Genomic DNA, 24,380 nt, shown 5'->3' on the forward strand with positions numbered 1-24,380 from the left:
ATCTTACAGCGTATCTAGTCTGGAATGCACTGCTGGCAAAAACTTCAGCTACCAGCAGGATCCCATATGGCCCCACACCTTTCCCCCCCCACAGCAAAGCGTGGGCACAGGTGCCAGCTGGTAAGTAAATGAAAAGCTGGTTACTGTGTGTTAAAATAAAAAAGTAAGAAAACTCTCGTACTCCTAAAGGTTTCTGATAGGATTCAACTTTTGTGTACTTTAACTCAATGCTGTTTTAGAATTACAATTAGGAAAGTACAAAATGTTAGCCAGAAATTATATGTGGATAGTTTAACTTGAAATATTTAACAAATAAATAAATGTATCATACATACATCACTTGTTATTTATACATTATAAAAACATTGGAATGTGGGCTTGTTTAACACTGTAGTACATCACCTGAAAATACCAATTGTAACACACTTTTATAGCATGTGCAAAAAGTGGCTTGGCATTGTCGTACTGAAACAAGCAGAATCGTTGCTGAAATAGACATTGTCTACATCAGTGGTCCCCAACCGGTACCGGTCCATGGGTCATTTATTACCGGGCCGCACAGAAAGAATAAATAATTAGAGATTGCTACAAGAGCAATTAAATTTCTAATACTCTTCGGGTGCTATTGTCCCCAATCACCACTAGGTGGGAACAGCGTCTAGTTGCAGCGAGAAAAGCTCAGGATTCACACTGATTTTCCATTCTATAGTTACTCTATTTTAAATCCTCCCGCCCCCGCCGGTCTGTAAAATTATATCTTATATGAAACCGGTCCATGGTGCAAAAAAGGTTGGGGACCACTGGTCTACATGGCATCATATGTTGCTTCTCAGCATTTGGAGTCTTAAACCTTCCCATCGGCACCAATACATCCCCATACCATAACAGACACTGGCTTTAAAATCTTGTATTGGTAACAATTGAGATGATCCCTTTTCCTCTTTTGTAAGAGGGACACATCATCCATTATTTTAAAAAATATATTTAAAAGATAGACTTGTCAGACCATAGGGCACATTTTTGTGTCAGCACATCTTAGATTTGTTTGAGTACAGAAAAGTCTGTGTCATTTCTGGGTGTTGAATACTATATAGCTTTCATTATGTCAGGTAGAGTCTTAACATGCATTTGGGTGTGCAGCGGCAAACTGTGTTTACTGACATCGGCTTTCAGAAGTATTCCAGAGCCATGTGGTTGCTTTCATTGCATGGTCACTGAATTTAGTAATTTATCTCTAACTACATTTATATTTAGTAAAACCAGATTAGTTTGTTATGTTTACTTAGGTCAGTGATAGCCTAGCGGTCAAGGTACTGTTAGTAAGCAAAGGGTTGCTGGTTCAAACCCTACCACTGCCAGGTTGTTACTATCAGGCCCTTGAGCAAGGCCCTTAACCCTCCATTGTTTAGACTCTATGCTGTAAGTAATTCCAAACCTGGCAACCCTGTAGTGACGTCAACCAGGCGAGGTGAATAGCGCCAGTGCCCTCTGCTGTTTAAAGTGAAAATCGAATTATTATACATGTAAACCGATTTGAATCGTTGCACATGTGAATCAATTTTTAACTGTCTTGTGGTGCATCATTACATCCCTAGTATTTATTAGTATTTATACAAAAAAATTAAGTTCAGTGTTTCACTTCATCATTCATTTCTGGTATCTTACAGAACTTCTGCAGAGGCAACGTTTGGAGAAGAAGAGCAAGGACCAAGTAAACTTGGAGTACCAAGAAATACATTTATTGAAGAAGGCTTTTGTTTTAAAAGGCTCCATACAAGTGACAGAATGGGATCATAGCTCATACACCTATAAAAATTCATCCGAGTCTTATACTGACAAACCTCTTAAAAGGAAATTATGCTGACCTGTTTTTTTTTACCCAGTTTTAAGATCAGTGCCCACATGTCCCAGAAAATGATGCTGTCCCTATGCAACACTGTAGTATCAATGAACCCACGTAAACATAAAGAATTGTGAAGTTGTCCCTAATAAACAAATTCAGAGTGTGCCATTCAAACAGACGGTCTCTCCCCATTTTATGGAGGTCTCACAAAGCCAGCTGAGCACTGGGGACCAGGCAGGAGGTCAAGAACACTCTCAAGAACCTCAACATGATTTCTCTACCAGCAACCCTCAGCCATCGAAAGCTCAACCCTCTCAGCCCAAACAGACTTCAGCAAAACGACTTTATGATAAAAAACGCTCCAGGCTGCAGAGAAAAAAGCTTGAGGAAACAGACTGTCTTGAAAGGGGAAAGTCAGAAAAGTCTTCTGGAGGTTCCAAAGATAAAAAGAACACTTCATCACAGGCCTCGACTACATTGGTGCCAACAATGGTTTCCATGGAGGTTCAAGGAAGCACACCAAAGCAAAAACGTGAGCGTAAACCTCAGAAGCCAGGGAAGTACGTTTGCACCTACTGCGGCCGTGCCTGTGCCAAGCCTAGTGTGCTACAGAAGCACATACGTTCCCACACTGGAGAAAGACCGTACCCTTGCGCGCCGTGTGGTTTTTCCTTCAAGACTAAGAGTAATCTTTACAAGCACCGGAAGTCTCACACGCATAAAGTAAAAGCTGGTATGGTCTCAAGCAGTCAGGTACCAGGGATGAATTGTCTTGAGGACCAAGTAACAGAATCAGATGAAGAGACTGGATTGTTGTCTTCATCTCTTACTCTTAAAAATCAAGAGGGAAAATCTTGCAAAGAAATGTCTCCAGAAGGGCAGTCGCAGAGTTTAGGATACTCTCATGCTGTCAAAAAGAGATTAGCAATGAGGCTCAGCAGAGGAAAACGTTCTCCTATGGGTTCAACTGATGAGAGCTCATCATCATTTGGACTAAGCAGCAAAGGCAGCACAGAATCAGGATATTTCTCTCGTTCTGAGAGCACCGACGTCCCTCAAGAGAGTGCCACAAGTGCAAAAAGCTATGCAGAGGTAATTCTTGGTAAATTTGGTCGCCTTGGCCATTTACAGAGGACTGTCCGCCAACAGCATGACCACCCTGCAGAACAAGAGGGAAGAAGCATCCCTTTCTCAGTGCCTAAAAAGCAAGTCATTGACCACATAACCAAGCTTATTACCATCAATGAAGCAGTTGTAGACACGAGCAAGATTGACAGTGTCAAACCCAGAAGGTGTCCTTTTTCTAGGAAGAGCAGCATTGAGTCAACTCTTTCCAAAGAACCAATTCTTTGTGGAGCGAAAGAGATCAATTCAAAAATCAGTGGGTCCATCACTCTTGGTGTTCCATGTGAGAAATTTCAGCAGCACTCTGTAAGTGTCAGACAGCCAGCTGATACTTTGTGCACAGCTCCTCTTCTGCGAAGTCACTCATTACCCTCAGGTGCTAGTTCTGAATCCGCTGGTCCTTTACATAGCCTTCGTCTCAGTCATTCGTTTGACGACCCGCAACCAGCTCCGAATAGACGTCACGGCATGCTAAGACGTCAACCAGCTATCGAATTACCGATTGGTGCTGAAATTACTTCTGAGGAAGAGCCCTGTTCTAGTTTGCCACTTCATCCGTCAATCAGCGTAGTGCCTGAATGTGAGGACAAACAAGCCGAATCATTCGAGTGTGAATTATGTAGAACTGCTTGCAGCAACTTGGACACATATAAAACACACAAGCTTTACCACTGCTCATCCCATACCTCTCACCAGCTTGAAATTCCAGTGTGTCAAACAGAAGGGCAAGGAACATTTAATATAACTCGGCCCGGCGCTTTATCAATCAGGAAGAGAAGAAAGGAAGAGAGTTTGGAACTGGAAGATCCTAACTTTCCATCTGTTGCTTCGTCATCTAGCTTGAAATCACAGGAATATATCAAAACATTTGAAAAAACAAAAATGGATTCCAGTGGGGCATCACAAGCTCATGAGAAGGAGAACACCTTAAAAGCAGTATCTGTAATCCAGCATACTAGTTTAATTAACAAAATAGAACCTACTTCACCCCACCAGACAATGAAACCGACCGTTCGTAAACTTGTCCGCCAAGAAAATGTTCAAGTACCAGAAATTTTGATCACCGAGGAACCGAATATCAGCTTAAAAGCATTGTTTCATCAAGATGTACCAGAATCTAAAGAGACTAAAAAAGTTGAAGACTTTCAGTGGCCCCAAAGAAGTCCATCACTGGCACAGCTTCCTATTGAGAAGTTGCCACCAAAAAAGAAGAGACTCCGTCTTGCAGAGGCAGCACAGTCATCTGGAGACTCTAGTTTTGAATCATGTTATGTTCCCCAGAGTCCAAGTCAAAAAAGTTACCTGTCTAGCAGATCCAGTCATTCCACATTAGTCGAGGAAACTGCCAAAAGTGACAGAAGTGACGTAGACATGATGATGTCTAGAAGGTCAAGAGCTCTTCATACATTGACAATCCCTACAAGTACTCACCACCCTCGCAGAGAGATGCATCGGTCTGCGTCTGAGCAAGCACCACATATTTCTCAGCAGATAAACCCCACTGTTGACACCAGGAGTAAGTCCTTTGATTATGGCTGTCTGTCCCCTGATCGCACAGCTGCAGGCTGGAGGGAGAGGCGAAAATGTCTTCTGATAAAGCATTCTGCAGTGAAAGAGCCGGAGGAAGAGGATCTACCGTCGTCAAAACCAATGCTTGATCTGAATCCAAGTACAATCGTTTCTCGTACACACAGCCCTGACACTTCTCATTCTTCTGAGCTATCTAAATTTTCTAAAATATCTTTGGCTACTGCAGCGTTCCCCACAACCTCTCAAAAAACGGATGCTTTGACTCGTACTGAACCGCATCCTGTCATGGAAAGTCCACAAAGTTTGACAGGTGCTGCAAGAGCTCATTATTGCTCAGTGTCCACCGGACTTAAACTTGAGATTCCCATAGAAGATGATGTCGGGCAGTCAGTTTCAAGTCTTTGCTCAATGCACCTCGCTCGTTATCACCACCCGAATATCGATATTACTCCAAGCCCAGAGCTCTTGAGACCTCTCGAGGTGCAGAGAGTACCAGTTCGTCTTCATTCAGACCTACCTTCGCATGCCACCTTTGTTTATACTACGCTGTCACAGACATCGGCCGGAAGTTCCCAGGATCCCAGCTGCTCTGGTGTGGAATTAGATTGTAAAGTGTTGAAGTTTGACCCTGAAGATCAACAGTCAGCAGGAGAGGGATCCAAATCCTGTAGTTCAGGGGGAAATAAACGAGTGCTGTCTCCAACAAGCAGCGTGGAATTCAACACCGAAAGTCAACAGCAGAAACGAGTAAAGGAAGAGGAGAAGGATGAGGACGGGACCAATAGCAAAGTTGGGGGGTTGATCGCCAGCAAAGGAGAGTTGTGTACTCAGAATGTTATGCCCCCCATAGACAAAAAAGAGACCGTATTACCCTCTCTTGGCACAAATCTTACAATTAGCTGGTGCTATCTAAACTATATCAAACCCAATCCTTCTGTCCTAAGTGACAATCAAAGTTCAGTGTATTCTACTTGGTGTGTAAGCACTAGGAACCCAAATCCCCCAGGACTAACCAGCAAAGAAGTTCTGTCTCTAATTAACTGCAAGCAAAGACACTCTTCTTTTACCTACACTATGGCATCCATGCCATCTTCCACAGTAATGAAGCCGGTGGCACCTGACTCCAAGGAGCCCAAGGGGCCTGAGGTAAATGTAAATATTTCTATTAAGCTTTTATTTATGAATTTGTTGTGTTGTGTTTATATCACGGAAACCAAATCATTTTCCAATTGGGGGCTTGTAGAAAAAGAAAAATTGGATTTAATTTAGTGTTCCAAAAGGTACAATAGAAGTAAATTTTGTTTTATAGAATCATTCAGCCAATATCTTAGTCTTCAGAGTCAAAAATCAGCTTCATCACTCTCAGCAAAATGTTGAATGTGAATTCCCCCATCTCTGTCTCCCTGGGCACCCGGAGCAGGCTTGGTGAACTTGCCCGTGTCTCTCTCGAGTATAGGTTCATGCCATACAGCCCAAAGACCCCTCAGAGATCCAGAACGTTGAGCCGACAAAGAAGGAAAACATTTTAAAGCAAGAGGGAGAAGAGGAACCACGGTCTACCTCCAAATACGAGATCCCACGGGTACAGATCTGCGAAGGAGGGTAAGACATTCTGTTTTACTTTCTAATCAGCTCCAGATTTATAAGTACCCTTGGTAAAAACATGTGTTTCTATGGATAAAGAAAAAAATTCTTATATTAAACCCTTGACTTATGAATTTAATTGGTTCTGAAGGGCTGTTCTTAAGTCAAAATGTTCGTTAGTTAAACCTATTTTCCCATAAGAAATCCTGTAAATAGAATTAATCTGTGCCAGACCTCCCAAACCCCCCCGTACCTAACCTTTCTAATGTCTTAAATGCTCTTTTTTGTTATAAATACAAGTATATTTTCCCTTAAATTATAGAATAGACATTACTGTAATAAACAATAACCAACAATACACAGTAGTACTGTACTGTACATAAACACACATCACATTTCAGTGCAGTACGTGTGCTGTACCATACACCATAATACATTATATATGTACCAGAAACAACAATAACTCTATAAGTATATAATAAATAATTTCTCTATTATTTCCTTCTTTATTTCAATAGCGTTGTATTTTGTAGGTGTAATTTCATGAAAAAATTACTTCCTTCTCCTCTCTTACTCAATGTCCCCTCTGTCTGATACACAGTGACATCTACTAGCAGGAGTAATTATACAACAACAAAAAACTGTGCTTTCTCTGCACCTTCTCTGGGGACATTTTAATATAGAATTTTACAAAATATAAAGAAAACACCGGAAAAACACCGTCCGCTGTCCGAATGTTCGCTCACTATATATATATATATATATATATATATATATATATATATATATATATATATATATATACTGTATAGGACTCATCAGAGAACAATACATGTTTCACATTGTCCACAGCCCAAGATTTGCGCTCCTTGCACCATTGAAACCGACGTTTGGCATTGGCACGAGTGACCAAAGGTTTGGCTATAGCAGCCCGGCCGTGTATATTGACCCTGTGGAGCTCCCGACGGACAGTTCTGGTGGAAACAGGAGAGTTGAGGTGCACATTTAATTCTGCCGTGATTTGGGCAGCCGTGGTTTTATGTTTTTTGGATACAATCCGTGTTAGCACCCGAACATCCCTTTCAGACAGCTTCCTCTTGCGTCCACAGTTAATCCTGTTGGATGTGGTTTGTCCTTCTTGGTGGTATGCTGACATTACCCTGGATACCGTGGCTCTTGATACATCACAAAGACTTGCTGTCTTGGTCACAGATGCGCCAGCAAGACGTGCACCAACAATTTGTCCTCTTTTGAACTCTGGTATGTCACCCATAATGTTGCGTGCATTGCAATATTTTGAGCAAAACTGTGCTCTTACCCTGCTAATTGAACCTTCACACTCTGCTCTTACTGGTGCAATGTGCAATTAATGAAGATTGGCCACCAGACTGGTCCAATTTAGCCATGAAACCTCCCACACTAAAATGACAGGTGTTTCAGTTATTTTGTCCAACCCCTGTATATTTATGTATATAGTGAGAGAGAGAGATGGTTGGAGTCAACTTGTTCGTGACGTTACGTGTTTAGCGAATTTCGGTTTGTAGTCAAAAATTTGTTCCTACGTTAAGTTGAAAAAGATTGTTCGTAACACAAAATGTTCGAACGGTAAACCGTTCGTAACTCAAGGGTCCACTGTACTAGAACTGCATATGAGCAAACTGTAAAACTGTTTGTTCTGTTTTTTTGGGTTCTTCTCTTTACTGGGGCTTAAATATAAGATGACAGACTAAATTCTTTAGATTATTTATTAACACTGAGGGTAACAGAATGCACAAATAAAATAAGACAGCTTATGTTATTAATAAATCAGGCAATGCATATGCAAATAGCTTCAAGCCTGAAAATGTCACTATTCGCTAAAGGTTTGCCTGATTTTTTTCATCATTTAACCACAAAATTGCTCATTCACTAGCAAGATAGTGACCAAAAACCTTTGTTTAAATCATCAGAAAATAGTTTGATTACAACAGTTGTCATTGTCCTAAAATAAACTCTAATAAAACATGTATAGTGAAGGTACCTAAGGCGCTCAAGACCATTTACAAGTATTGCCTCTCTAAACCTAGTCAACATACCAGAAGGACACTCATTAGGATGACTACTGTGTCACCAACTGTTGTGACTGAATGGTGGTAGTTAAACATGAAGGTGCTCTTCATGAAACAACGAGAAGTTCGTCTCTGCTTAAGATGTGGCTGGGAGTCTAAAGTAGAGAAATAAGCAACAAGCTGTTGTTAGCAGATAAGAAACAACAATTAGCACAGAATGGAGGTTCCAAAGTCCAACACCCATTGTGATATGACTAGAGCAGTATAAAGGGAGGGCCACAGTTCTGTTCCTTGTTTTTCAGCTATTCCATCAATTCTCCAATCCAGTCAGCTGCAATAGTTTGTTTTCATTTATCATCTCACCTTAATTAAAATTAAGAAGTCACATGTAGTTTTTTACCCAAATATGGTATGTGTGGACTGTTTGCTTAAGCAGTTTTCCATGTTTTTGAACGTACCCTGTGCTACTTGATCACGTATGTTATGTTCCTGTCATCGTTATGCCAGCGCGGTGTGCTGGGCTGTTCTTGCCCCCTCTGCTGTAGGAGATGGCTTGGCTGTCAAAGCTAACCCAGACCTTCTGTTAGATGGCAAGAGCCAGGAAACTACCTAGCCTGGCACCTACTTCCTTTCTCCCACAAACCTAGCAGAGCCTCGTCAATGCCGAACTGTATAAACGATTTCGGTCATGCAAATTAAAAAAAGGAAACCGTGGAAGCCAGACGCAGCAGCTGTGTTTACAGATAAATGAAAAATATTTTAAAAAATCAACCCAGTTTTTGGGGTTTTACAAGCTGCTGTATGGTGGAGAAACCTTCTCACTGATTGGAACTGTAAATTATGCTAGTACACTAGGAGTACATTGGGGGTGCCACGGTGTGCCTGGAAGAAGGGCCTGGGTTCGATTCCCCTGGGTTTGCATGGTTTCCTTCAGGGGCTGTGGTTTCCTGCCACAAGTCATGCAGTCAGACCAAATGGAGATTAAAAAAACACCCCTGTCCAGGGTTCTTCCTGCCTCTCACCCAATGAATCAGACCTCCCGACCCTGACCCAGTGGTAAAACATACAATAAATAAATCAATTAACTGTAATTTGTTTACCTTTTTGTACCCCATCCCAAAACTGCTGGGAATATAAAATATATTTATTATATTTATACACTGATCAGCCATAACATTAAAACCACCTCCTTGTTTCTACACTCACTGTCCATTTTATCAGCTCCACTTACCACATAGAAGCACTTTGCAGTTCTACAATTACTGACTGTAGTCCATCTGTTTCTCTGCATGCTTTGTTAGCCCCTTTTCATGCAGGTATTATTTAGGTGGTGGATCATTCTCAGCACTGCAGTGACACTGACATGGTGGTGGTGTGTTAGTGTGTGTTGTGCTGGTATGAGTGGATCAGACAGTCAGTAATTGTAGAACTACAAAGTGCTTCTATATGGTAAGTGGAGCTGATAAAATGGACAGTGAGTGTACAAACAAGGAGGCGGTTTTAATGTTATGGCTGATCGATGTATATACATACACATTACATAGCCAAAATTATATGGACCCCTGACCATTAGCTAATTCCAAAAGCATTGGCATTAAATGTGGAGTTGATGAAAGTCCTAAGTTTCCTAAGAAGCCCTTTCACGTGTAGGAATTTGTGCTTGTTTTTGAAAGCGCATTTGTGAAGTCTGGCACTAACGCTTGCGCAAAACGTTCCCCGTAGTGACTCTCATGCTCATAGCGGGAGATGTGAGGTTGACTCATCAATCAGCCTAGCAGAAGCTCCAGTACTTCTTACACTCCAAGCATTATGTCGGACTCGCCTTGCTATGGTGCTATGTTAAGGATAGCAATACATGTGACTAAAAACCTGAACTCAGTATAGAAGAGTGGTGTCCATATACCCTAAGGAGCCGAAACATTAGGACCAATGTTCATGTCCTGGTCAGAGATGCATTAGACTTTGGGCTGATCTTAGTTTCTTGTAGTAAGTGTGTTAAATGCGGCAGATATGATCAGACAAAATCCAGATCATTATGGCCAGGTCACTTAAAGTACCTTCGGATTAAAGTACCTTAGAAACAAGCAGGATGTGCTAACAGGCAGCCATGGAGAGTGCACAAAGACAGTGGTCAGAGGAAGAATACCATAACCGCAACAGGTTGTTGGGCATCCAAGACTCGATGACACCAAATGATGTGAATGAGTCACAACACACAGCGCATTGAACTCTTTTGTATTTGGGGCTGTGTAGTCACAGGCCAGTCAAAGTGCCTATTCTATAATGGGCAGGCAGGCATCAGATATGGAGATCAAAGCAATGGAAGAAGGTAGACTGGTCACTGATCAGCCATAACATTAAAACCACCTCCTTGTTTCTACACTCACTGTCCATTTTATCAGCTCCACTTACCATATAGAAGCACTTTGTAGTTCTACAATTACTGACTGTAGTCCATCTGTTTCTCTACATACTTTGTTAGCCTGCTTTCACCCTGTTCTTCAATGGTCAGGACCACCACAGGACCACCACAGGAGCAGGTATTATTTAGATGGTGGATCATTCTCAGCACTGCAGTGACACTGACATGGTGGTGATGTGTTAGTGTGTGTTGTGCTGGTATGAGTGGATCAGACACAGCAGCGCTGCTGGAGTTCTTAAATATCGTGTCCACTCACTGTCCACTCTATTAGACACTCCTACCTAGTTGGTTCACCTTGTAGATGTAAAGTCAGAGATGATCGCTCATCTAATGCTGCTGTTTGAGTTGGTCATCCTCTAGACCTTCATCAGTGATCACAGGAGTGGCGCTGTTGGCTGGATATTTTTGGTTGGTGGACTATTTTCAGTCCAGCGGTGACAGTAAGGTGTTTAAAAATGACATCAGCGCTGCTGTGTCTAACACACTAACACACCACCACCATGACAGTGTCACTGCAGTGCTGAGAATGATCCACCACCCAAATAATACATACTCTGTAGTGGTCCTGGGAGAGTCCTGACCATTGAAGAACAGCATGAAAGGGGGCTAACAAAGGGTATAGGGTAGGTGGAGCCGATAAAATGGACAGTGTGTGTAGAAACAAGGAGGTGGTTTTAATGTTATGGCTGATCGGTGTATACACACACTCTTCCCCCACGTATCATATTTGCTTTCTTGGCTGTGAATCTGGTGACTAGGGTTGCAGTCTCTGGTTTTTGGAAAAATTGCCATGTGTATTTCGGGTGGCAGCCATCTGTGTCGCTCTCATGTGTCGCACGTTTGTGCAAAACGTTCTGCGTAGTGACTTGATCTCATGATCATACCAGGCGCTGTGAGGTTGACTCATCAATCAACCGAACGGAAGCTTCTGCTCCAAGTCAAAAACAGGGAGGTGGAGAGACGCTGCAATACTTTCGACACTCGCCTTGCTGTGGTGCTACGTTGGGTCTGTTTGAAAACCTAGTGAGCTGCCTTGCTGTCTGCTGCCTACCTGGGCTTCTAACTGACATCAAACTTTAGAAGGCAGATTATTAAGACGCACCTCTAAGATAGCAATTACGTCATCAGCTGTTCCTGCGTATTGCTCCAGTGTTAGCCTGTTTTGCATTGTACCTGTTTTGAATATGCCAAACACTGGTTACCACACATCTACCCCAGCTGCTTCTTCTCCACACTGCACTGGGCAGTGTTGTTTTTATTCGTTTTACAAAGAGCCTTAGCACATACACGCTTCTCTCTGTATTCCTCCGCCGACCAGACAGCAGGAGTCACTACACTAGGAGGCTACAGACACGGCTAGTTATGTCTGTTGAGTGCCCAGTCATGCCTGAGGCACTGACAAGCCTTGTACCCAACAATCAAGACTCGATCTTCAAGTGATTTCTGGGTAATGAGCTGAAGGACTGGACTAGGCAGCAATGGAATGCACCCTTGGTTTTCTTGCACTACGGGGTTTAGCCCTCTGTGGTCTACAGATTTACAGCTGCCGCTACACAGTATATTTAGCTGGGGTGGCTTTGGCAGGACAAAAATAATATGAAAGGTGGGAATTTTTGGAAATTGAGTTTAAGGAAAGGTAGCATCTTACAACGGTGTCACTGAGTTCCTTAGCATGAGCAATGCCATTGTTTTTTTATGGTCCTGTTTGACCTTTTTGTTTGACCCAATTTTAAGGGCTGGAATGTTTATCTATTAGATCCCATAGAACCCAAAAATGTTAGCCATATAATTTACTTATGTACATATTATATATAAGCTATTAGTACTGCTAGTTTTATGACCATAGAAAAGATGCAACCAATAGAATAAATTGCCTAAGCAGATAAAATGTCATGCTAAAACGTGAATTCATGCACCTTCTAGCTAGAACAGCTAGAAGGTGTCTAAATACATTTGGACTCTTTGGTTTAACATAGAGCTACATCATGATGTCATAAGCCTTATTCTGGACCAATCATTTATCAGTGCACTAGTTCCTTTGATTATGACTGGGTCAACAATAGAAATTAGAGCTACATTATGAAGTCATAAGCTTTGTTCTGGACTGATTTTATGAATGTGCTAGTGCTCTTGGATATGACTGGGTAAACTGTGGAACTGTAGGGAACAGAGCTACATTATGATGTCATAATCCTTATTCTGGACCAGTCTTTCATGAATTTGCTAGTCTTTTTTAATATGACTGGATAAACTGTAGAACTGTAGGACACAGAGGTCACAGGCTTTATTCTGGGCCAATATTGTATGAATGTGCTAGTCCTTTGTGTATGACTAGGTAAACTATAGAACTGTAGGACACAGAGCTACATTATGATGTCATAATCCTTATTCTGGACCAATGTGCTAGTGCTTTTGAATATGACTGGGTAAAGTGTAGAACTGTAGAGCATGATGACATAAGCTTAATTCTGGATCAATCTTTTATCAATGTGCTAGTCCCTTTGAATATGACTGGGTAAACTGTAGAAACGTAGAACACAAAACTACATTATGATGTCATAAGCCTTAATCTGAATGTGCTAGTCATTTTGAATTTGATTGGGTAAACTGTAGAACACAGAGGTGCATTGTAATGTTATAAACCCTATTGTGGACCAGTCTTTTTATGAATGTGCTAGTGCTTTTGAATATGACTGGGTAAAGTGTAAAACTGTAGAGCATAAAGCTACTTTATGATGTCATAAACTTTATTCTGGACCAATTGTTTATTCGTGCGCTAGTTCCTTCGATTAAGACTGGGAAAACTATAGAAAATAGAGCTTTATTATGAAGTCATAAGCCTTATTCTGGATCAACTGTTAAGCAATGCACTACTTTTTTCAATTATGACTGGGTAAACTATAGAAAGTAAAGCTACATTATGACATCATAAGCTTTATTCTGGACAACTATTTAATGCATGTGCTAGTCCTTTTGAACATGACTGGGTAAAGTGTAAAACTAGTGTAGAGCACAAGTCATAAGCCTCATTCTGGACCAATTGTTTATCAGTGTGCTAGTTTCTTCGCTTATGACTGGGTAAACTATAGAAAATAAAGCTACATTATGAAGTCATAAGCTTTTTTCTAGCCATTCTTTCATGAATGCGCTAGTGCTTTTAAATATGACTGGGTAAACTGTAGAACTGTAGGACACAGAGCTACATTATGATGTCATAAGTGTTATTCTGGACTGATATTTTATGAATGTGCTAGTCCTTTTAAATATGACTGAACAAACTGTTGAACATAGAGGTATATTATGAAGTCATAAGCCTTATTCTGGACCAATCGTTAATCAATGTGCTAGTTCCTTCGATTATGACTGGGTAAACTATAGAAAATAAAGCTACATTATGAAGTCATCTTTATTCTGGACAACTATTTTATGCATGTGCTAGTCCTTTTGAATATGACTGGGTAAACTGTGGAACTGTAGAACACAGAGCTACATTATAAGGTCATACACCTTGTCCTGGACCAATATTTTATGAATGTGTGAGTGCTTTTGGATATGACTTGGTAAAGTGTAGAAATGTACAAAGCTACTTTATGATGTCATAATCCTTTCAGCCTTATTCTGGACCACTTCTTTATGAATATGCTAGTCATTTTGAATATGACTGTGTAAAGTGTAGAACTGTATAGAGCACAAAGCTACTTTATGGTGTTATAAGCCTTATTCTGGACCAATTGTTAAGCAATGCGCTAGTTTCTTCAAATATGACTGGGCAAACAATAGAAAATAGAGCTACATTATGAAGTCATAATCTTTATTCTGGACTGATATTTTATAAATGTGCTAGTGCTTTTGAACATGACTGGGTAAACTGTGGAAATGTAGAACACAAAACTACTTTATGAGATATGTCAGAATCCTTATTCTGGTTCACTCCTTTATGAATATGCCAGCACTTTTAACTGCAGTTTCTCTTTTGCTTTACTACATGATCAACACTCAAGTTCTTTTCTGGGCTTAAACCAATAATCAGAAGGTCTCAGGTGCAAGCCCCACCACCACTGAATTGGCACTGTTATGCCCATAAACAAGGCACTTACTTCTCTGTTGCTTTATTGTATTATCTCACAACTGTAAGTCGCTTTGTATAAAAACGTCTGCTAAATACTATAAATATAAAAAGCAGGACAAAACAAAGCTAAAAGCTTTCGAGCTTTGTACATCAATATTAAATGTGGTAAAGAAATCTTGATTTTATGACCAACGATTGCTAATATTTTTACGACGCAGCTGCTCCGAGTCAGGGTTTCCCTCCCTCCTGGGTGTTTGTATTGGCACAGATATGTATGTAGACTGGCCATCGGGCAGCAGCACTGGCACCCCATGTATGATCTGTTAGGTGTGGGTGGTGAGGGGCTAGACATCGGGGGGGCCCAGCTTCTTGACATTATAAATGGCTCTCTGTTTGAGGTAAAGTGGAGGCCCCATTTTGGGACTTCTTGAACACACCCAGGGCAGGACACCTAGTCTGGGTGTTTGCACTTAATAAAAGGCTTAGCCAAACATACTGACTGCTTTTTTAAAATCAGATTTTTAAAGCAGTCTGGGCAGGTGCTTAAGATCTGGACACAGATTTCTCTAAATGTATGAGGCATTCAGTTCGTACAACACGTGTTTGCTTTTCACTGCTGGTGGTTTTTCACAGTGTTGTATTTAATTTTGTGCTGCATTGGTCAGATACGAAAAGACTGTTGTACATGAAAATCCCAGCTTCTTAAAGCCAGACACATATCATGGTCAAAATCACTCAAATGACATTTTTAGGCCTATTAGTGTACATACTCTATACAGCCAAATATATGTGGACACCCCTATTAATTATTATGTTCAGGTGTTTCAACCACACCTACTACTATTAAGTATATTAAATATAAAATAAATTACTGTATATGCTTTCAACTTTGTGGCAGCAGTTTGGGAAAGGTATTTCTATCTGTTCCAGCATGACTGTGCCCCTAATGAATTGGAAAGTCAATTCCCTCCAGGCCTTCTCATCCAACATTAGCCGGAGTCGCTACACTGGGAGGCTACAAACACGGCTAATTATGTCTTTTGAGTGCCCAGTCATGCCTGTGGCACCGGCAAGGCTTATACCCAGGACTAGACATCATGTAGTATAGGTGGCACCCAGCACCACGATCCTTAGGACCTGGGTTTGAACCCTCACCTCCGGTTAATGTCAGCAGGAGTGTGGTATCTTCCTCCGGTGTCTGCTAATGTTTTCCTTTTATGGATTGCCACCCTATCGATGGTCATCCATAACTGGTTCTGGGAGTGGCGTTAAATTTAAAAAGAGTTGGGTTTCAAGGTATTTTTTCCCATAAGGATGTATGGGGAAACCTGTTAATGCGTCCCATGGTCCTGTGGAACTGCACATATTTTAAGCTTATGTAAAATAATGGGGTTGTTTTTGACACTTATTCACTAAAATAACCCAAATATAATGTAAAAAACACAGAAATAAAAGCTGATTCCTATAATTTCTCAGAACCTGAGCTGTAACACAAGTTTAAAAGTGAAACAGTGAGGAAAATACAGCCAAACATGGAGACATGTGGAGCTTTTAGAGTGAATCTGATGGTTATTTCACACAAATGCAGATTCGTCTCATATTCGCACTTTGATGACGTATTACCGCAGACTCAAGCCAAACACTGAACAACGAGGCTGTTCATTATTATTTTGAAATTAAATAAATAAATTTAAAAAAACAAAACAAAACTGAACACGTTGAGTTTAAGGGAAACGTTGAGTTCAAGGGTACAAATTTCTCAACGAAGGGCATTAAGTTTCAAAGATTATGAGTTTAATGGATGTTGATTTACAAGGTATCACTGTATTTAAAAAAAGACTCAGTGCTATTATAGATGTAGGTAGAGGTTCCACAAAATTCTACATGCTGGGGTGTAATTTTAACATATGGTTGTACTGTCAAAAAAGACATGGTTTTATTTCTGTATAATAAATTCTATTTAATTTTAAGATTACAATTTTTTAAACAAATTATTTACACACACTTTTTCTGGACCTTTTGTACATTTTATCTTTACCAAGGTTGCCAATAATTCTGAAGCTGACTGCATATCTTACCAATTTATGCTTGTAATAAATATTGTTTACTGCTCTCTCTTACTAACCTGTAAACACAAGGTTTTATTGCCTGATTAACATAATTCGACAAAATAATTAAACGCTGAGAAATATAACTTGTGTTTTTAGCTACAGGTCGAGTGAGGAGTACGTGTACGTACGGGGCCGCGGGAGAGGCCGCTATGTGTGTGAGGAGTGTGGGATCCGTTGCAAGAAGCCCAGCATGCTGCGGAAACACATCAGGCTTCACACCGACGCCCGGCCCTACGTCTGCCAGCACTGCAACTTCGCCTTCAAAACCAAAGGCAATTGACTCAACTCTAAACTACAGAAAGGGAACGCTGTACCTTTGCTCATAAGTTTGGCAATGTTGATCATTGTTTGTACACAGTCAAGTCACATTATTATGACCACCAGCTAATATGCAGAGTAACCGCCGTGTGCAGCACGGACAACAGCTATATGGGCTGGGAGTGACTCAATAAGGTCCTGGTAGGTTGTCACAGGTATCTGGATCTATGCTGACTGCAGTGCATCCCAGAGATGCTGGAGGGGGCGTAGGGGAAGATCCATAGAGTGAACATGACAATCAAGGTGGTCCCACAGATGCTCAATTGGGTTCAAGTTTGGGGACCTAGGGGGCCAGGGTAGTACTTGGAAGTCTTGGTCAACCAATGTTGGACATTTCTAGCCGTGTGACATGTCTCATTGTCTTGCTGGAAGATCCCGTCCACTTCAGGGAGGACAATTTTACCCATGGTACTTTTATCCATGACAGCAACAAGGGATTTATGTGCAGACCGCCTATCACAGACCTTATATACCCAGTGGTTCTCAACCAGGGGGCCTAGTGAGCCTAGAGAGGGGTCCAGTTGCATTTAATTCAGAAGACTAAAAAAAATCACACGTGATTGGGCAGGAAAATCAATAGGCTAGTGGCATATGGCGGATTTCTTGATGTCATATACAGTAGATCTATTTTAGATCTATTTTAAACTGCCTATATCTTATGGTAGGTCTTTGGGAATAGACACATATTTGATTTGCCCATTGCAAAAGTGCAAAGGTCAACAGATGGTGACTGCAAAAAAAAAAAATCTGATTCAGTTGTGGATGCAGATTACAATACCTTTTCTCACCCTTGCTGAAAGCATAAGAATAATAACATAACCCATGTCAAGGGGGTTGCAGAGGGGTCTAAGAATTAAAAAAGGTTGAGGAGAAAAGTCCATTTTTTGACTTACAGTGTAGATGTACAGTATATAATTAAATTTATTTTCTTTCTTTTTACATTTTAGCTGTAAATGTAAGAATATAATTCAGTATAATTTTATTTTAACAATTTATGATTTTTTTTTTATATTTAAAGTGTTACATTCTTATATAAATACATACATTACTTAATTACCAGGTGAACTAAAAGAATGAAGATGTGATGACATCAAAAATAGAATATAGGCGCCTAGGTGGCGCAGCAGGATGTTCCGCTAGCACACCAGTGCCGAGATTCTGAACTCTTTGGGCTTGGCGCCATCTAGTGGGCATAATTGGTTTCTGATAGGGTGGGGTGACTGGACAGTGTGGGTGGGTGGGGTCTTCAAACGCTGTGTAAGGACCTTGATTAGCAGAGTGCATGGGTGAAAAAGGCCCACCTCGACTGCCTCCACCTCGACTCAGAGATCCCCCACAAATTGACTACGCTAAATTGGGAGAAAATGCATAAATAAAATTGAAAAAAAAAAAAATAGAATATAAATAAAATAAAACTGCTGTCAAGTTGAATAAACACTGTCCTAAAAATAAAAAACATAAAACATTATAGAATTATTTTTACAAAGTAAGATAAAACATTTAATACATTTGTTTTAGTCGTTTCTGAATTCCTGATTGTAATTCCTCCACCCCTCCCTGTGTGAGGAGAGTCGCTTCCTCTGACTCGCCTTTTTTTTAACCTGCCAGAAGTGAAGTCTTATAGAGAGCTGTATCGCTAATGCTAATCTCTCAGTCTCTCAGCCTTCATGCAGGCGACTCGACCAGTGAGCAAAGGCCACATTTGCCGCAGCAGTGAAGAACCCAGTTGACCCTCCTCCCTCAGACACAGCCTACTGTGTCTGTCAGGCACCTGGCCAGGTTGAAAGCACTGCTAAGAATCGACCTCAGAGCTTGAGATCTTAGCTGTGGTTTGCTGGCACATTAGGCCACCCAAGCACCCCTGTTATTTGTTCTTTCTTTTTTTTTTTAAATAGTACATTCTAGCGCTCTGTTTTTACCCTACAAGCCTGACTCATGTAAACATACCTGTCTGTATACTTTGCTGTGCCCTCTGTAGGGAATCTCACCAAACATATGAAGTCAAAGGCTCATGGGAAACGTTGTCCTGAGGGAACCCCACCAGGTCCTCTTCTGAGTGAACCAGAGACAGAAGAAGGAGGTAAAACTAGAAGCTATTTACTAACACTTGGCTGAAAGAATGAAGTAGAGTTAATTAATTAATTCTGGGCTTATTTAGGGAACTGTGTCATAAGCTTTGTTTTCACTCAGTCTTAATTACTTTTGAGCCGACCGAGCAATTTTCTGCAGTTTTAACATCATGTCTGTTTTGTCCAATATTTCGAACTTGTAAATGACTGTTATATATTTATTTGTTATTTTTGAATATTCTGTATGTATTTAATTAGCATTTAATTTAATTTAATTAGCAGTTTTCCTTTTGTTAAATACTAATTGAGGGCTTAGGTGGCTTTAGGTGGTAAAGCTGCTGAATTTAATTTATTGATCAGTGTTAACTGCACTTCAAACACCAAATAACAACAATAATAATATTAATAATGATAATAATAATAATAATACTATGATAATAATAATAATATTAATTATGATAATAATAATACTATTAATAATGATTATAAAAAAAATAATAATAATAATAATAAAATAATAATAATAATGATAATAATAATGATGATGATTGATGAAATTAATAATAATAATAATAATAATAATAATAATAATAATAATAATAATTAATTACATTTGCATTTTCTGCATTTAGCAGACGCTGTTATCCAAAGCGATTTACAGTACTTGGTGTTATCAGCCAGTCAGGCGTCTACATAAATACACAATTGGCTATGTCTGGGGGAGGGTGGGGATAGCCGAGGTACTGTGATGGATTGACATCCTGTCCAGGGTGTGTTACTGCATAGCGCCTAGTGATTCTGGGAAAGTTGGACCCATTGTAAAGAGTTCCAGAGGGCCAGAGTTCCTTCACACTAAATTCAACATGTCTGTAATAAACTCGCTTTATGCACCAGAAAAGGGTCTTTCCCAAACTGTTACTACAAAATTATAGGTCTTTTATTTATTTTATATAATTAATTAGCTGAAACTCGGAAACCCAATAAACAGCAGCGGTGTCTACATACTTTTGGCCCCAAATTGTATTAGAAAAAACTGTAATCTTTGTTTTTCCAGGTGGGGTCAAGGCGCTTCTTTCAGTATCAGAGGTCACCGAGGATCACCAGTTCTCTGATGCTGATGAAACAGACGATGAAGAAAACGATGAAAATGAGGAAGGTGACGAGGAGGCGTCTCAATCCTCCTCCACCTCTATGAACACATCTCAGTTCAGTGAAGATCCCAAGTCATCTGCAATTGCAGCACTAGCAAAGATAAACAAATCCAGACTGCCAGCACCACCCAGCCCTAATACGGCTTCATCCCCCATACGCAGTCTGTCCCCTGGGTTGCGTCTGTCTCCTTGCCTGTCAAGTTCCCCGCGGCGGGAAGTATCACCTTTACGCTGTCTCTCTCCCAGGCTTAGCCTTTCTCCGTCCCCCTGCCAGTCCTCTCTGTCCCCTTCTAACCGACCCGTCTCTCCGTTCTCAGCAAGACACCTTTCACCAGTTCGAGCCATGTCTCCTATACATCCCATGTCCCCTAGCAGTCCGCTAAGTTCCATCGTTGGGGCGACCATAACCGTACAACAAAGAGCCAGCAGACATCGAGATTTGTCCAAGACTTCACCCAGTAGACTCGTCTCCAAGGCCAAACTGGTAGGTTCTATATGTGCTTTGTTTTAAATTTATGCATAAATACCCACAGTTACTTCACATATACTGTACCTTTGCAGCATTAAGAGACACCTTTATTCAGAGTGACTCCTCAGTGTTACCTTCATTTCAGAAAATAAAAAACAACAGAAATAATAATAATAAAAACGGGCAGCACAGTGGCACAATGTGTAGCCTTCCAGCAAGAAGGACATGGGTTCAATACCCCAGCCATGATGCTTTCTGTTTGAATTGTGTATGTTCTCCCTATGTCCATGTGGGTATTAAAAATTGCCCCAAGTGTGTGTGTGCCCTGTGTTTCTTGCCTTTCGCCCAGTGACCTGGACCCACCGTGACCCTGACCAGGATAAAGCGGTGGTAAAAGAGATATAGAATGAACGAATGAATAAATAAATAATAATAATAACTGCTCAGGTGGCACAGCTGTATATCTGGCTACCCCGCTACCACTGGGATCCAGGAGACAAATCCCTAGTGGTGCTATCAGCTGGTCAGGCGTCTACATACATACATAATTGGCTATGTCTGAGGAGAGTGGGGATAGCCGAGGCATTGTGATGGATTGACGTCCTGTCCAGGGTGTGTTCTGGTGATTCTGGAGAAACTGGACCCGATAAAGCCCGTAAAACATAAAGACTTGTATTAAAGAGTCCACCTTTTTTAAATGTTTAAGACAAAGTTGTCTCTATGATTTTGAAATAGAGTGCTTGGGTGGCGCAGAGGTCTAATGCGCTAGTCCACGACGCTGTCCTGGTCGTGCGTCTAACAAGCACAGTTGCCTATGCCTGAGAGAGGTAGTTCAATGGGTTTTCTAATTGCAAATGCAAAGAAAATGTCATTGAGTGGCCTGGCAAAACCATGAGGTCAACCCATCTGACAAAAATTGAGAGGATCTGCCCTGATAAATGGGATAAACTGAGATCAATAGATTTGTAGAAAGCATATATAATATTGAAGGAGCAATTGGAATGGGATGTCCAACAAGCTCATGGTCAGGTGTCCCAATACCTTTGTCTGTATAGTGTAGCTCAAAACAAATCCAAGTTTAAATTTATTTTTGCACACAAAGCTATTTTTGTCTGAATCAATCCAAACCAGTCATCTAAAAACAAACACACTGATACCAAAAGTACTCAGTTTATAATTGGACTCGTGATTTTATTAGAAGACGGCGCCAAGCTATTGCCCTACTGCCCAAACCAGAGTAGAATATACATCTGTTTGTTTGGCGTCTCCTGTCGGTAAGATAAATTTAGATAGGAACAGCGCTAAACTTGTGTCTCTAAGATTAAATGTGTTTTATTACCTCATAAGTTTTTCCAGGTATAAATAATGTTGCCTGAAATAAAGAAGGCAAATATGCTTAGTTCCTCTTAAATGGTAAATTTAAACCATTAAATTGAATTTATGGCTTATACAAATAAAAATAGGTCAGCTCGCATTTTTCACTGGTACACCATACAACTATGAGGCATAACATTATGACCACCTTCCTAATATTGTGTTGGTCCCCTTTTTGCTGCCAAAACAGCCCTGCAACTGTGATGCTCTGTGTATTCTGACACCTTTCCATCAGAACCAGCATTAACTTCTTCAGCAATTTGAGCTACAGTAGCTCGTCTGTTGGATCGGACCACACGGGTCAGCCTTCGCTCCCCACGTGCATCAATGAGCCTTGGCCGCCCATGACCCTGTTGCCGGTTTACCACTGTTCCTTCCTTGGACCACCCTTGATAGATACTGACCACTGCAGACCGGGAACACCCCACAAGAGCTGCATATTTGGAGATGCTCTGACCCAGTCGTCTAACCATCACAATTTGGCCCGTGTCAAACTCGCTCAAGTCCTTACGCTTGTTCATTTGCCCTGCTTCTGCCTTCTAACACATCAAGTTTGAGGAAAAAATGTTGACTTGCTGCCTAATATATCCCACCCACTAACAGGTGCCGTGAAGAGATAATCAGTGTTGTTCACTTGACCTGTCAGTGGTCATAATGTTATGCCTAGTCGGTGTGTATAAAGGAAAATAGTTCTGATGTTACATATTGATGTTAATGGTCCAGTTTAACCTGTTTTATTTATTTATTGAAGGGTTTTGAGGAGATAATGCAAATATTTTCAAAGTATTGCCATTAAACAATCATTTCTGTGGCTATGTGGCTAATATCTTTTAAATTATGGAGTAAAAGTTTAGTAAAATGCATATTTGAGATCTATTGTTTTAAATACATTTCTGAAAACCTGTTTAAGGTTAATTTGACAAAAAACTTCAAATTACTGTATATGAGAATTAGCCATAAGAAGCAAACCGTATACAGTAATTACTACTCACCAAATTGCAACTTTTTACTCACTAATGTTCTTTGGTTTGTCTATTAGGAAAAAAAAAGTTCTCAGAAGAAAGGAACTCAGACCCAATTGCCCCCCTTGAGGCCTGGGCAGACCAGAGCAGGCCAACGAGTGCTCAGCCACCTTCCTCTACACTCTCAACCTCAAGCTTCAAGCTCAAGCCTTATGATCCCGATAGGGGGGATTCAGATGGTCCAGACTCCAGTAATCAGCTCGAGTCTCCACACACAACAGTCGAAACCAAACCCCACCATGACCCAAACGGCCCAAGCTGAGCAGGGCAAGGAGAAAAGGACGCGCCAGCGTTTCACAAGTAAGACACCAAAGTGTGGGTCTGTACAGGGGGAAGAATTTGATAGTAAAAAACGAGACGCTCCAAGTGCACCATTAACAACCTGGAGGATTATATCTGAAAGTAAGGAAAGAAAGCGGATGGAGAGAAGGCTCACGTACATCCACAAGGGTGTTACCATCAAGCAGTGCACTGAGAAGTCCACAGATGGTGAAGCCACACCCAAGAGCACTTGGAAGGAAAGGGCTTCTCGAGTAGCAGAGAAAAATAAATCAGAAAGAAGACTTTAGGTGGGTCCTTGTGCTGGGAACCAAGGTGGACGTACAGACTAGCATCTCCAAAAGAATGTCAGCTAGTGCAAAACGACTGAATAATTCTCTGTTCAGTATAATTATTTAGATGCAACATGCGGTAAAAAGTAAAAAAAAACTTTGCAAGCCCTTTGGAATCACGTGGATTTTTGCATTCCTTTTGAAATGACTCCCTTCACCACGCTTTACAGATTAAATAAAGCGCAGGGACTTTTTTTCTCTGTTCAAATCACCAAAGTACCTGCACACCAAACTCATTTTACCTGGATTCTTTGGACTTCACATTTATTGATTTTTTTTGGAGATGAGTGTGGCTGGAAAAGATGATGAACTAAATAATTACGAAGGGTGTCCAAATACTTTCTAAAGATCAAACCACATTAAAAATTAAAGAATGCAAAAATCTGTAGTGTAATCTGAAATGGTTTTGTACATGTATGTATATTGTTCTTCATTGGTATTCAACAATCATATCTATCTATTGTATAATTTATATATAAATCTAGAGTTTGTATTAATTTATATTATATTATGATTGTTGTATTGCATTGCGATTTGTATTGATGTGTTTGTATTATTACCTTATGCAATTTCTTACTAGGCTTAATGAATCTATACATCATTAACGTTTCTGATATGCTCACAATGAGCACTT

General features: G+C 40.6%; 1 protein-coding gene across 1 annotated transcript; it reads left to right on the forward strand.

Moving 5' to 3' along the window:
• Positions 1 to 2,038: 2,038 nt before the first annotated feature.
• Positions 2,039 to 23,746, forward strand: hivep3a (HIVEP zinc finger 3a). The gene is made up of 7 exons (XM_062985401.1): positions 2,039 to 5,667; positions 5,830 to 5,848; positions 6,003 to 6,100; positions 16,829 to 17,004; positions 19,029 to 19,130; positions 20,174 to 20,754; positions 23,153 to 23,746. The coding sequence occupies exons 1-7, from the start codon at positions 2,039 to 2,041 to the stop codon at positions 23,702 to 23,704; spliced, it is 5,157 nt and encodes a 1,718-aa protein (XP_062841471.1). The 3' UTR covers positions 23,705 to 23,746.
• The last annotated feature ends 634 nt before the right edge of the window (positions 23,747 to 24,380 follow it).

Source organism: Trichomycterus rosablanca, chromosome 2 (genome assembly GCF_030014385.1).
Source record: "Trichomycterus rosablanca isolate fTriRos1 chromosome 2, fTriRos1.hap1, whole genome shotgun sequence".
Taxonomy (NCBI): Eukaryota; Metazoa; Chordata; class Actinopteri; order Siluriformes; family Trichomycteridae; genus Trichomycterus; species Trichomycterus rosablanca.